General features: G+C 38.9%; 1 protein-coding gene across 1 annotated transcript in view; it reads left to right on the forward strand.

Annotated features, from left to right (window-relative positions):
- Positions 1–13: 13 nt before the first annotated feature.
- The window catches only part of MPHOSPH9 (M-phase phosphoprotein 9), a gene marked incomplete at its 5' end in the record, with an annotated part of 55,623 nt that continues 39,601 nt past the window's right edge, over positions 14–16,035 (forward strand). Inside the window, 7 exon segments of the mRNA XM_081253399.1 lie at positions 14–85; positions 88–164; positions 166–281; positions 284–324; positions 10,165–10,254; positions 10,955–11,478; positions 12,411–12,534. Of these exon segments, the coding sequence (XP_081109525.1) occupies positions 14–85; positions 88–164; positions 166–281; positions 284–324; positions 10,165–10,254; positions 10,955–11,478; positions 12,411–12,534 (1,044 nt within the window).

Raw genomic sequence — 16,035 nt, forward strand, 5'->3', positions numbered from 1 at the left:
TTACTAACTGCGCATGCGGGAAGCTGAGGCTTCTTTCCCGCGTAGCTGCAGTAGGTTCCCAGAGAGCCAATCAGACGAGAGGACTTGACTGCAACCCCGCCCCCCCCCCCCCCCGCTTCCGCGGGCATCGCACCAACCTCTTTGGTGAGAGCTGGGGGCGGGACGGGGGAAGTGGACGCAGGCGCGCCGCGGCTTGGCCGTCTCCGCCCCCTTCCGAGCATCCAATCGCAACCAAGACGCCGGGCGCGCGCACGCTCCCTCGAGTTTAACGGTCGCGAGAGGCGCTCGCCCGACAGTGACATCGGCAGTGGGAACGGCGGCCAGGTAAGCGGCCGCCAGCCTGCGGGGAGCTGCCGGCCTGCGGGGAGCTGCCGGTCGCGGGAAACAGGGGACGCGACTCGAAGACACCAAGTCAGCGGCCCCCTGAGTGTGCTGATGTGTTAGGGCGGGGGAAGACAACACTCGATAGACGCAACCTCAGCGGAGCCCGCGGCCGTGTGGGGGCTTTGCTCGCGGCAGTGCACCTTTTCTAGACTCTGCCCTTGAGTGACACCCGCGCGGCCCAATCGCTGAGCGCCTCTTCCCGAGGGGCGGGGGGCTTGAGGGATTTCTGTCTCTCTTTTTTTTTGACCAGCTTCCTGGGCTTACTTTGAGAATCACGATTGTAGTTGTTGGACCGGTGGTCTTAACTACAGCCTCCCTGCTGCCTACAATTTAGGCAACTGCGTGGGTTCTCCTCGCCTTCATACTTTAACCCGAGAGCCGCCGCCAGCAGCTGCGGTCTGGCTGTGAGCGCGAGAACGTCAGGATCTGGCCTCAAAACCTGAAATCATGCCTTCTTTCCCCCCCTCTCAGGCTCCCACCAAAGCAAAACGCCTGGTTAACTTTTATATTCTCAGCAGACCCCCATCAGTCGTTCCTCTACCCCGTAACTGCCTTTTCCTGCTAGGAGCTGGGGCCATCAAAAGCGTCATATTTTGTTGACGGGAGATATAAAAGTCTCTCTTCTTATACCCGTTCTCCATCAGGTTCTTAAAATTTTGCATTGTATATCTTTTTTTTTTTAATTCACCCCCCCACTCTCCCACCCATTCCTCCCCACCCTCACGCTTTGCTGGGAAAGCATCATCGCATTTCAAGATCCATCTGGATCTACTGCATCCGGATTAACTCAACGGGGGAAATTATAGATGGGGTTACAGGCCGATCCGCGTCCCCGGAGAGCTTGTGTGTTCCTGCGGGAAGAGCAAGGTGATTGGAATCCAGGTAGTTTCGTTGCCAGATGGAAGGTGCAGCCCCTGACTTTTTCAATACCCCGTTTGTCGTTGGTGATGGGCTGAGTCACTGGGGAGAAATCTGTTTAGCTAGGTCCGGTTACCCTTGGCCTTCACACCTGTCCCTGAAGGAAATGGTTCCTTTGTGAGCTGATGCTCTCAAGGTTGTGCTTTGTAAAACCAGGCCCTAGAAAGTGGGAACCTAGAGGAACCAGCATAATAGGTAGTTTTCCTCTCTTGCACCCCCTGAAATGTCTATCTTGTAAGCAGCGTATGTTTTCTGTATTCTTCCGCCTCCCCCACCCACTTACTCCTGGCTTTTTTTTTAAGGACACGAATTCCTTAAGCAGGAGGCATGCTGTTTGACTTGTTATAGCCAGTTTACCTCTACATCTAGCGTCAGTTAAATTTTAGTGGACCTGGCAAATAGTTTTTATTTTTTTATTTTTTTTTTTATTTTTTAGCGGTACGCGGGCCTCTCACCGTTGTGGCCTCTCCCGTTGCGGAGCACAGGCTCCGGACGCGCAGGCTCAGCGGCCATGGCTCACGGGCCCAGCCACTCCGCGGCATGTGGGATCCTCCTGGACCGGGGCACGAACCCGTGTCCCCTGCATCGGCAGGCGGACTCTCAACCACTGCACCACCAGGGAAGCCCAAATAGTTTATTTTTTTAAGAAGTGATAACATGCACAGAGTACAAAAGTACTCTACGTATACAGTGTATAGTGTACACTCCCGCCTTCCAGCCAGTGGGGAAACAACCACTGTTAACAGTTTAATTGGCTGTTTTCAGTACCAGATTCAGTATAGATACCAAGTAGTTCCCATTCATCTATTCACTGTATAAATCAACAAGCACGGATATTTGGTAGACTTTATTAAAGGAATGAACAAGGCACGTATCAATAAGTATTCCAGTTGTTACACAGTAGAATTGTGTCTGGAACCTTGATGATTAAGCACATAAAATTGTGAAATATTACCTGAAAAGATACTACTACTTCTGCAAATCAGAAGATTTGTAGATTTTTTATTGAGATATAATTTATATACCATAAAATCTACTCTTGTGAAGTGTACAATTCAGTGATTTTTAGTATATTCACAGAGTTGTGCAACCGTCACCACTGTGTAATTCTAGAAGTTTTCATCTCCCCAAAAAGACACCCCATACCCATTTTGGTCACTCCCGTTCTCTCCTCCCAGCTCCTGGCAGCTGTTAATCTGCTTTCTGTCTCTATAGATTTGCATACTCTAGATACTTCGTATAAATGGAATCCTACAATATGAAGTCTTTTATTGACCTTCTTTTACTTAGCATAATTTTTTTTTTTTTTTTTTGCCACACCACATGCAGCTTGCGGGATCTTAGTTGCCCGAATAGGGAGTGAACCTGGGCCCACGGCAGTGAAAGCTCTGAGCCCTAACCACTGGACTGCCAGGAAATTCCCTTTGCCATAATGTTTTAAATGTTTATCCACATTGTAGCATAAATCAGTACTTTATTCTCTTCTGTGACTGAAAAATATTCCATTATACAGATACGCAACATTTATTTATCCATTCATCAGTTGATGGACATTTGGGTTGTTTCTGAATTTTGGCTATTATGAATAATGTTGCTACCCTTAATGGAGATTTGTATAAAAGGATCAAGGTTTCCACAGTCTTGAAAAGACAGTTGCTAGGTTTAATGGCTTTTTATAATAGTTTTTGTTCCTCATTCATTTTCAGACTCTCCTGGGACCTTCAGACATTTCACAGTCTGAATGTCAGCAACTGAAAATGCCTTTAGACGATGAAGCATCTGAAGATGACTCAGATTCAGTTTCTTCAAACAGTGCAAGAACCTACATTTTCCAGTGAGAGAGAGTAACAACTTCTGTACGCTATGGAAGATTTTGACTTGGGGAAACCCTTACAAAAAGCTTCATCTTCTGTAGAATCTGATATAAAAAATTCTCCCCATTCTCTTGGACTGAACTTAAGTACTAATAGGTAAGAATGGGATAGATTTTTTTTAATGTAATGACAAATCAAAATAACTTTATTTGCATAGTTTGCCAGTGTATCCAAATGGTGTCATAGTTACTGATTTGCATTGAAAAAACCCCAAAACTATGATCAGGAAGCGTTCAAGGACAGTTGTTTGGGTTAAGAATAGTTTCAGTCCTTTCATGTTTTTATTTCTCCCAGAGATGTACTTTTGCATGGGGAACATTGTGAAAAAGAATTTGTTTTGCTAGTTGGAGTTTTTTTACACTTCTTTTGTTTTCGGTAAATTACAAGTATATCTTTAAAATTTAGTTGTCTAAATATTGTTTCTCCATTTTGAAGTTAAGAGGACAAATAATGTTTCATATTGCAGAAATACCTCACCAATCTGGAAAGTAGCAATTAAAGTTGAATACTAGGAAGTAAGCAAAAAAGCGGGCTCTGAGTTGACAAAGTAGATGCTATCAAACAATGCGTTTTATGCATTTTCTTTTTAAACTATCCCATGTTTGGTTTGTTTTTAATCAGGGCCTGTTTATTCTCATTTTGTACATAGTCTGGCAAGTTGATTATTTGGTTTCTAAATTACAGTAGGTTAAAAACAGTAAAGAGGCAGGGACCACTGGAGAGGAGATCACCTATAAAAAGCAGGTATAATAAAACAAAAGCACAGCAATCTGGGGCCTACTGGTAAAGGAGCAAATTTACACACAGTAATAGGTCTTGAAGAAATTGTGTATTTTAAATAAATTAATTCCTTTAAAAATTTGTTCATTCTTTGGCCTCAGGAGGAATTTAAGGCAGCTTACAAGAATACATAAAAGAAGGGGAGAAAGCATAAATTAAAATAGGGAGGAAAGGGGGAAAAAAAAAAGCATGGGATAAGGTCCAGAAATGTTTGCCATTGTAATCTATACCCACTTCCTGGATGTTGGCCACGCTTTTTGTTTCCTGTATCATTTGACGGCCCCTTTGAAACCCACTTCTAGGAGAAACCCCTTTTAGAACATAGTGTTTGATTTACTTGGAGGAACTTAAATGTGCCTTTCTAATGAAAATTATGTAACTGAACCGTCTCCCTTTTCATTGTGACTGGCAGTTCAACTGGCCAAATTTAAACTTGATTATTACACAACTATAATTGTATATTTAACACTTAATGGACAACATATTATGTTCTTTCCCTTGAATTTTTATTAGTATTTTCTCTGATTCTCTTTATTATTTTACTGTTATTTTCATTAGTGTCCTCTTTTTTGCAAATTGTTTGTGAAACAAATCAGAGTATCAATAAATAAAGTGACCTTTCAATGGTTAGAATTTAAATAAATTTTAATGTCCCTAATTATGCCTTGTGGGTTTATAAAACAAATCTGAAATAAACTCATCTCAGATTTGGAAAAGCAGTCCTCCTGGAAAGAATCAGTGCTATTTTATGCACTGAATAGGCTAAATAAGTCCTGAATATTTGCTGCTAATTTGGTTGGCACTACTTTTATTCAGAGACGGTGCAAAGATAAGCATCACCTTATCACACCAAATTAGGGGGATCCAGTTAACAAGACTTGACTGTAATTCTGGGCAATGGAGAAAGAATCTCCATAACAATAAAGGGCTGTTCTTAAAGTGGGGTGAAATAATCCTCTGGAATAATTTAGATCGGAGCAGCTTAGAATTTTTCTTATTGTTTAGCAGAAACTTTTATTTTCTGCTCTACTCTGGACTGTTCTCTCGCTTCTGAAGAAGGTTTTTCTGTTGTGTTCTTAAGAATACAATTAAGTGCTGCCTGTCTTTTCACTGCTGTTTTCCCTTCATGGACAAACTTGTGATCAGATTTTCAGCAAATGAGGTGCCATTAAGAAGGATTAAATATCAGTAGTTTTGTACTGCTCTGCTAAATCTTGAACTGCTGAATTATTCAACACTTTGGTAGAATGAAGAAAACCATTTGAATTATTTATGTTTCAACAGAAGTAGTCCCCACCTTAGTACAAATGGGGTATCCTCTTTCTCAGGGAAGACCAGACCGTCTGTAATTCAAGGTACAGTTGAAGTCCTAACCTCTTTAATGCAAGAGCTACAAAACAGTGGAAAGACTGATTCGGAACTTTGGAAAAACTGTGAGGTATCTAGTTTTGTTTTATTTCTGGAATTAAAAAAATAGTTCTATTTATAAATATGCCTGTACTAAACTCTAAATTATTAGAAATTTATATCCTAAAGAGCATGATACTTAAGTTATTGCTAGAATAAAGTGGTCAAGGATATTAATTAGGGAACAATATAGAACAAATGTGAAAAATGATCAAAGGTATGTTTTAACAATATATTAGTGATTAGACATTCTGATTTATACTTCAAATATGAACTAAAATATTGTCTTTGTTCATAAAAATGAGAATTCCAAAATTATTGATATTGTTACTAATTCTGATCTTTTAAGTAACTTATACAGAATTGTCATCATTTTGTAAAACCTAAATCCACTTTGAAATATTTCTAATTATAAAGTAAGGCTTCTGTTTAATACCTTATCGCATTTAGCTGTGCTACATTGACTTATATTGGTTGTTCAGGTCAAGTGGTTCTTTTTTTTGTCCATAGGTTAAATTGTGACATAAAAGTTTAACAGTTAAAAGAATACTTATAAATAAGTTTTGTTTCATGGAATAATGCCCAAGATAGACTTTTCCAAGGCTACAGTTGGTAACACTTCGTAGAAATGTGTAAAATATTATTATTAAATTCTTTAGAGAGCAGTGGATTTTGTTATAAGTGTTAATCATAGTTTTAAAACTATGTAGAATAAATGGAATAAAAGATTATCTGGTTTAAGAATTCAGCAGCAGCCACCCCTAAGTGTAATTACTTATATTCATTATCCATAATCATTGGAGTTATAAAAATGACTATTATGGCAAACTTAAAAGAAAACTGAGTTTTAAGTTTTGATACCTTTTTTTTTCCATATAACAATCAGTATGTGCTAATGCAAAAGACCTATAAAATGCCATTGTAAAATGATGTAAATAATAATGGAATGTTTTATGAAATGCTTCCCCTAGTATACTTACTCATTAGCTTATAATACCTGAATTGATATGCTTTAAAAAAAAAATGAGGCATTGCATCAATGTGGCTTGACTTCTGGCAAATTCATTTTAAGTAGAAATTGTTACTTTTAGTCTTTGAAATCAACATCTTAAATCAGAATCAGAATATATTTGTGAATTTAAGACACAGATGATTACAAGCCAGAATACCAACCAGGTACTTACACCTTTTAATATTTGAACTGGTTTCTTTCTTTCTGCCCTTTGTTCTCCTGTGATCTAACAGATTATTTTTATTCTGTTCAGTATAAATTGACTACTTAATTTTTATAATGTAGACATATAATTGATTATTCACTGAAGAACTTCTTAAGCTATTTCTTACTTTGACAGAATATGAAATACTTTTTTGGCCATTTCAGTAAAATTTCTTGAATTTGTTTTGTGTGTTTTCATAGCCTATGAAAATAAAAGTCTCTGATGCTTTAGGGTAATGATTTAGAAATAATGGGAAGGTAATGATAGTGCAAGTCTTATTCCTGACTCCTGAATTTCATGTTTACATCTTTCTTTTGGAATAGTAACATCTGTCAGATTTCTACCACTTATAAGAAATGAATCTATATTATTACAGTAAAGAACTGAACCTCCACAGAGCTCTGGAAGAGATCTGGGGATGACCTGATTCTTTAGAATTCCTTTATAAAGCATCTCTTCTGGGATTCTTAAGTTTATCACTGCTTAAACTTGGGAAGGTTATGTATTTTTATTAGATCAGGAAAGAATCTTTTAAGGCATTTCCATAGAAATACTTTAATACATTCTTAAGTACTTGCTAATATTTCTATGATTGTAAGAAAAATTTAAAAGCACATCATTAACTAAATTATTTTAGCATTTTAACAATTTAGCACTATTGATTATGTATATAATAGTAATAGTTATGTGATAATTATTGAGTATTTGCCAGGCAGTATACTAGATACTTTCTGTCAGTGGCACTCAACCTTATTGGACCCAAAGCCCTCTTTTTATAACAGTTTTCAAAATAACATCAACTTATATTGTCCTGAAATTAAATTCACAGATAATATAACCTGCCCGTATCTGCTTGGAAAAAAAAATCAATGTAATGTCCTAACTGTGCTATAAAAGAGGAATAATAGTTACTTATAATAAGATAATATGTAAATGTATAAATACTCAGACATATCCACATTAGAAAACATAATGTAGCAGCAGTCTGGTGTTTACCTCTAGGTAGACTCAACCTTGAACGCAGCAGCTATCAACACAGACTGATACATCTGCCTTGCACTGATGATCCCGCACTGCAACTGGTGACATGATTTTTTGAAATGGTGACTCATTTCTGAGCAAGTTCTGAAACATCTTGGTAGTTGCATTCCTGGGCAATTTGGTGATTTGAAAACTATGCAAAATATGTATCATTTTTATAATATAAAATGGACACATTGTCAGGGACTATCCTGTGATTTGTATCCCTGGATCCTGCCCACTAAATGCTAGTGGTACTCCCGCTATCCTTGTGACAACCATGACCTCACAGATTTTCAAAATATAGTTCCCCCATTGAGACCACTGCTTTACGTGCATCACATTTAAATTTAAAATGTAGTCCTCTCAGCCACCTATGAGGTGTTGCTGTTCCCCTTTTATAAATTAGGAAACTGAGGCACAAGGAAGTTAAATTTACTTGTTCAGGACCACCCAGGTTGTTGGTGGAGAGGTGGGAGTCTGGCCTGGGAAAAGCCCATGGGAAGTTTCCCAGGCCAGACTAGAGCAGCGGATGGTAGCAGCCCTGTTCAGGCTCATAGCACCAGGCACCCGGGCTCAGGGGAAACCTCGGCGCCCATGCTCTCCAGCAGTACGTAAGGTGCCGGTGGTATACATAGGTTTAGTTGGAAATGAATAATAGCCCTTCTTAATAATTAAGTGTATAATGTTGTTCACAGTTTTAAAAATATCCTTAAATTAGCTTACTTAAAATTAAAACATTAACAATAAAATCTGACTTGGAAAAACAGTCTCCACTAATTTATGGCCTGAATGAACTCTATTCATTTGTATCCTAAATAAGAAAATGATGATAAGGATGTGATTAATCTCAAGTGTCTCACATACTATGAAGCCATTTTTTGTTAAGTAAATTGTTATTCTATCATAATTTAGTTTTATGTGAATAATAACTTTATTAGGATAAAAATAACCCCTAAAGGTATAGGGGTATAACTGAATAAGAAAACTGTTGCCTGATGATTTCTTTTATGTTTTGATTAATATAAGGTACTTTATAAGTTGAGAAGGTAAGGGACTTGATTTGGTCTAACCCACCTTGTCCTGAAGTCAGTTGATTCAGAATTCACGCTTCCTATCAGTACCATCGTATTTCATTTTAAGGCTTCCTTTTCCAGTCTTCAGGTTTTCTCCCCTTTACCTTAATACCGTTATACAGGTTTCAACTTAATTCTGTTATATAAGTGGCTTTCACCATGAACCTGAAGCGTCTCTGGATTGTGTAGTCTATAATACCAAGAAAAGCGCAGCTAGCAGTATCCATTGTTATACACTCGTTTAGACTGTGTATCTGAGTGTCCACTCTTGGCCTTGTGTCCTAGGTGCTGGAGATGGGGTGGGCGCAGGGGTGGGAGAGAGACAGGCTAACCAGGAGAACAAGTGAGAGACCTTCCGACTGTGGTAAACGCTCCGAAGGAACTAAACAGGGTGCCAAGAAAGAGAGAGAGCGACTGTGAGGGTGGTCCGGGAAACTCTTCGAGAGAAGATGATAATTGAGCTGAAATCGCAGCGGGGGAAGAAGCCAGCCATGTTGAGAGCTGCGGAGAGGGCTTTCCAGGTAGAGGGTACAGCTAGTGCGAGACTTTTGAGGCGGAAGACAGTTTTGGCGTCTCCAGGGAACAGAAGGGGGCCAGCGACGCTGGTGTGTGTCGAGATAGGGACAGAGAGACTTGAGATGAAGCTGGGAGGCCTAGATGAGCCAGATCACGCAGGGCGCTGTAGGGAATGACCGGAGTGGAAAGGCACCGAAAGGTTTTAAACAGGGAAGCCAGTTGTGGTAGCTGCTTGTTGACACTGCATGTTATTACATACGGTCTGTTACTGAAAGTAGACCAGCCTTTAGATTGAATTCAGCCTCTGGAGAAGTCCGTGCCCCCTCTCCTCCCGTGTTTTGGCCTAGTCTAGTTATAAGAGCACTTAACTACTCTTGGGGGTCAGGCTGGATCAGGACCTAAAAGTGGCCATGAAGGGAATTATAGGTCACTTCCATAGGTTTTCAGAGTCATTTTTTCATTCTTTTTCAGCTGCAGTGCTTTAATATCTGACTCTAAAAAAGGTTTTTTAACTTGAAGAACAACTAAATTAGGGATCGAATTCTCCTACTACTAAACTATTTGTTGTTTTAAGATGTGGGATTCTTTTTCTGGGTCCAGGTTAGTGTTTAAGAAAACCATTAGGTGTTACGAGGAAAGGAAGAGGAACTTAAGACAAATGTAAAGTACAGCTGGCAGCAGTTATTGATTAATCAGAAATGGTAGCAGATGACATCAAATCAAGATGCCATTTGAAAAAGAAGATTTACTCAGACCCTCAAATTTACCCAGACCACAGGTAACATAAGAAAGGGGTGCCCAAGCCTATGTCCGTGTACTTTTGCATTAAATATAGTTTTATAATTAATTTAGCTTATGACTTTTACATTAAAAATACATTTTTAAAAAAGTCTCTTTCCCACTGGAGGAATATTTCTGTGAAGTATTAGGTTAAAAATTTATGTTTAACTAAAATATTTTATAATTTACTAGACCAGGTGGTTACAACTATTCAATTTGGTGGAAAAACAATGCCAAGAGCAGATAGTTGCCCAGCAGGAACAGTTCCACAACCAAATTCAAGTAAGTTCTTTATATTGATTCTTGTTTTTATATTGTAAGATTTGCAGAAGAACCACTTAGTTAATTTTTTTCCCCCTTTTTTTTGGGAGAAGGAAGGATTCATTACTTGCAGCAAATAAGGAGAACACCGGGGATCTTTTCCCAAAGCAGTGTCTCCCCAAACTGCAAAACTGGGGAAGTTTTAAACTAAGGGTACGTGCATAATCGTGAGGGGGCTTAAGCAGAGGAGAACTCAGCGTAGAATTGGGACAAAGGTCCACAGAGTCCAAGCTTTAGTTGATTGAAGTCCGGAGGGTCAGCATCATCATTCCATCCTCCACCTGGGTGGGGGCCTGAGTTCCTGGTGTCAGCACTTACTGAAGCTCAGGTTCTTTATGTCTCATCCCAGGAAGAATGCAGTGAGAGACAAAGTGACAGGCAAGAAGTAGATTTATTTATTTAGAGGTACGCATTCCAAATATAGGACTCGGTCTGTCTCAAAAGGTGAGAGTGGCCCTGGGAGAAATGCCAGAGTGTGGGCCATCTCAAAGGTCCCAACTAGTTAGTTCTTTATATCAGTTTTGTTTATAAACTAAATATAATGCACATGTGTCATCTTTAGGGTAATATCTCTTATTTTTAAATACAATATTTTAAGACATTTATAAAAATGTGATGTTAATATACATCCTTAGCCAACTCTGTAACTTTTTATTTTCAGCGTATACAGAAGGAGATAAAAAATTTAGTCAAGTTACAGACCAATAATGCTTCCTGGGCTTCCTGTGATAGAAGTTCTTTAAGCAGACAAATATCTTCAGAAAGTCAAATGGGTTTTTTTTCTGAAAACAGTGAGAGAAATGAATCTGTTTTCAGTTATCCCAAGTCTAAAGAACCTGAAATGCAGCAAGAAACATCCATGTCACAACCAGACTGCAATGTGGATAGTAGCTCAGTGAGCAGTGGGTATGGTACCTTTTGTGCCTCAGAACTAAATACCTACAAATCTAAGGACGCTCAAGAATTCATGGAGCACGCAGAGGTTTCTAAAGGACAGTCTGGAGCACCGGTGGTGCAAACGGAGTCACTTGTAGATGGTGTGAAAAACCAGAGTTTTTATATACATACAAATGAAGAGTTTTGTGCATCTTTAAAGGAAGATACTCCCATTTTTCCTGGTGAATTTGAACACAGTTTTCTTGGTGAAAATAAGATTTCGGAAGTATACAGTGGAAAAACAGATAAGTAAGTAGAATTTCTCCATCACTTGAAGGGAGTTTGACTTGTTTATTACATTTATAATAAGCTAAACATGTTTAGTAAATACAGCTCCTTTTAGTTGGAATGAGATGTGTTCGAATGTCTATCAGTTTTATCAAATTGTTTTATTTACTGCCTGTGGAAAAAACTGAAATTAACAAAGCACACTACATGCTAACGACATCTGTCTTCCCATTTACAATGTTATAAGACTACTAAAACTCTTAAGGTGAGAGGCCTTGCCAGAAAAATACCTTTTGTATTTTCTAGTCACTATCGACTTGCTGAAATTAGAGTATAGGACTGCATCAACAGTGGAATTTTGTCACACATGTTCATATAATTTAAAACAAAAAATTATATACAAGCATACTCAGTTTTATGTTTTTTGTTTATAAGAAGAGATTTTGTAAGTTAAATGATATTTTGATCGACCCAGGTAAAAGAAGCTTTTGGTAAAAGAAACTTTGGCTGAATGTTTGTAAAGCAAATAATCACTTAAAATTATGTTCCGTTTTATGTCTCTGAAATATGTCATTCAGTGTAAGGTATTTTGCTGTGGCAACACAATCTTGGGTACCCATAAGTATAATTATAAGTCCATCTAAATAAGTATGCTTTCACTGTGGAGATATACTGAGTACTTGAAGGGGCCACTGTGGTGGTTTTTGTTCTGTTCCATGGCTACAGACTATAAGTATTGTTAGTCACTGCTAGTCAGTCTTTTTTCATTTTGCCTTTAATAGTAAGATATTGTAAAAAGAAATTTATGTGAATCAATAAAAATCCATCCTCTCTCTGCTATTAGAAAAACAACTCAAAGCATTTTCCACTGACATAGTATCTACTAGTGTTTAGTTTTATTTGTGAAGGACAGCATTTAAAGAGAGGTGTTTTGTTTTTTTCTTTTTAAATAGTAAATCTATAACATCATGGGCTCAAATGCTGAGGCAGAACCAACCAAAGAGAGCACATAAAGAAGAGGGGTGTTCAAAATCTATGCAAGGAAATGAGCAAACCAAAAAATCACCAATTGAGAAAGTAGGTGATCAGTCACTTGACTCTGGCATGCTTCATCTATGGACAATTAGGATAATTATGTTGAGTTTACCACATGTTCATTAACATAAGTTTTTTGCCCTTTGTTTTGTATTGTTAATTTGTTCCATTGACATATCTTTTTTGGTGTCTCAAAGGATGGGAAACAATGCTCCAATTAGTGGTTCTTTAGTAGGCCGGAAATCAAAACCAATGAGGGATAAAGTACTATTAAAAAAAAAAATGAAACATTTTGTAAAGGTCCTAATTCTCTTTGTACTGCAAATGTTTACATTTAGCCAGAGAGTAATACATTGTTTTTTTAAAAACCCTCAAATAATTTGTTCTACTGTTAAGTTGTAATAAGTAGTACTCTATGTGTGAATGCTTTAAGATGCCATTATAAAAACAGTTGAAGCTTGGACAACTCTGAATTTATAATCCAAATTGTAAGAGATTGAATGTTTAAATTCTAAACATTCATTTAAATTCCTTTTGATCATATAGCAGCTGCTTTTGTTAAAGAGCTGTAGCTACTGAGTAAGGTTTAAACATCTTTAAAGACCTTTTGGCCTAAATTGTCATAGAATAACATTGTTTAGTATATAATACATTGAAATCGCAAAGTCAAGTCTCTCTACAAACTTGATTCCTTTAGAAACTGGCCATCCTAAATATAGTCTTTCCATCTTCCTTTGAAAAAGATCTATTAAAGAATAGAAGTTGTGGGGACATTCCTGGTGGCGCAGTGGTTAAGAATCCGCCTGCCAATGCAGGGGACACGGGTTCGAGCCCTGGTCCGGGAAGATCCCACATGCCGCAGAGCAACTAAGCCCGTGCGCCACAACTACTAAAGCCTGTGCTTCTAGAGCCCGTGCTCCGCAACAAGAGAAGCCCCCGCAATGAGAAGCACATGCACTGCAATGAAGAGCAGCCTCTGCTCGCCGCAGCTACGGAAAGCCCGCACACAGCAACAAAGACCCAACGCAGCCAAAACTAAATTAATTTAAATGAAAAGAATAGAAGTCGTAAGAAGGCAGTCCCCCAGCCTTCATGAGGCAATAGTTCTCTTTCAGTAAATTTTCTTTCTTCAGCCCATGATACTTAGGCTTCTTGAAGTCATCATTTTTTTAACTTACTCAGATTTGTGTTGAGGGAAATGAAGGTGAAGAAGCTACATGAACCATCAAGCCTTGGGGGCTGGTGCTGTATTGGTAGCTCTGTTCTTTTGAACCTGTGTGCCATCAAGCATGGTATATCCTTATTTGGTGTGGTGGCATAAAAGCATTTGGAGACTGAGGTGAACGTTGTTTTCTTCATTGGAATAGGTTGGCAGAAATGGAGAATGTTTTCATATATAGTAGCTTCATTTTTTTCTGTTTTTACCTTAACTGAAACTTAGTTTGTGGAGACTTTTTCACTTCTGATGAACTTTGGATTTGTGGTGTGTAACTTGGTGGATTCACTGTCTTTTGTGACTGTGGATCGGTATTTGTTCTGTGTAGCCCTGTGGTTTCCAGAATTTGCTGCACATTGGAGTCACCTGAGGAGCCTTAAAAATCTACTGATGACTGGCCGCCCGCCCCAGGCGGTCTGTCCTCATTGGTGCAGTTGTGACCTATGATCAGGTGGTTTAAAAGCTCCTCAGGTGATTCTTATGTGCTGTAAAGCTTGGAACCAATGATCTAGCCTAATTTTCTCCCTTGATTCAGTGGAGAATCAGAGAAGCAGCTGAAGGATCAGAGACACTGCCTGAGAAATATGCCCTTGGGGGGATAGGTCTACCTAGTAGCCTGTTCTGCCTCTGGGGATGTCAGTTGCGCAGAGGGTAAAGTTGTGATGAGGGCATGATTCTCTTTGAATTTTTCCTTTTCTTTGATCATCTCTGGACAAGTTTTATTTTTCCTATTTTTTAAAGGTGAATTAGATATTTTTGCTATTAAATCATTAGGGGAATCAAGTTTCTTTGGTATGTCCAAGTTTTAAGTGGCTTTCAGGTAGTGGTGGTTATTGAATCAGACACCACACCTGAAATGCACTTCTTACCTGCATAATTCTGAATCAAATTCTGTGGATTCACAAAAGTTGGAACTTTCTTCTTTAGTTCATCCTTTCTCTTCTCCCACTGTTTTTTTTTCCATTTTCAGTCTAAATCCAGGGAATCTTTATGATCAGAATTCTCTTGGGATCCAATTTTCTTTTTATACAAGGTAGTTTATTTTGGGTCCTAGCTATTTTGAAGCATGTCTTGAAATTGGATATTGTTTAGCACAAGGATTTTCCAAAGCTCAAGTCGGTCTTTGTTTCCTTGGTCCTTTGTCTGGGACAGACTGGCTGTTACCCTTTCCCCAGGTGTGGGCTCCATGTGGTTTTTCAGATGCTGCTAGACTGTTACTGATGAAGATCCTGTGCTAGGCTGAGGCCAGCTTCTTGGGAAGGGCTTTCCTTGCACCATACTTTCCTTGCTCTTTAAAGCCGGGCCTGTTTTCTTCAGCCGATGCCTTGTGGCCCAGAAGAGTGCAGCAGGCAGCCGTGTGTGGTGAGCCTCCTCCAGCCAAGGGGGCGTGTGTCGACTGAGCGCATTAAGGTTTACACCAAAGAACCAGGAAAAAGTCAAAATATTTTAATTGGGATTTTTCACTTATTCTTCTGTAGTCAGCTTCTCTTGGTCTGTTAAGTACAGAGACGACAGAAATTTGAACAGGCAGGCGTATTAGGAGAGACATTTGATGAAAAGGAGGCTAGAGTGGTGCCTTAGAAGGCTGAGGGGATAACCCCTCCTTGGTATGTAGAATGGCATCAGCTTAGTGTGCTTTTGCTTTTGCAGTGGGTTCACAGGTGGTTGTAAGCAAATAGAGCTAAATACTTTTTAACAGGAATTAAAAGTTTGATGGTGGTGCAACTGATAAGAAAAATTCCGATGAAAATCACATATCTCTCTGGGGAAACACAGATTTCTTGTGACAGTGCCAGAGATATTGTGAGGAGAGTTTAGCTTAGAATTTTTATTAGAATTGAGGATAAGTAAGCACTTTTAGCCTTTTCTGGTAACCAATTATTTGCATATAAGATGTAGTCTACTATTTAAAGTTCATACTAATTATTGATATGCAGTTTTCAGAGTTGATTTATTGTAGTCTTAATGATAAAAATGAATTGTTATGGCTTTTACACTAATTTTTATACTAAATGACTTTAATTCTAGGCACTTGAAGTTTCTTTTGGAAGTCGATGGCAAATTATAAATACATTTTCTTTTTTTTTTAAATTAATTTATCTTTGGTTGTGTTGGGTCTTCGTTGCAGTGCGTGGGCTTTCTCTAGTTGTGGTGAGCGGGGGCTACTCTTCATTGCTGTGAACGGGCTTCTCATTGCAGTGGCTTCTCTTGTTGCAGAGCACGGGCCCTAGGTGCGCAGGCCTCAGTAGTTGTGACACGCGGGCTCAGTAGTTGTGGCTCGCGGACTCTAGAGTACAGGCTTAGTAGTTGTGGTGAACGGGCTTACT

This window comes from Mesoplodon bidens (genome assembly GCF_964165515.1).
Source record: "Mesoplodon bidens genome assembly, chromosome: 13".
In the NCBI taxonomy this organism is placed as follows: Eukaryota; Metazoa; Chordata; class Mammalia; order Artiodactyla; family Ziphiidae; genus Mesoplodon; species Mesoplodon bidens.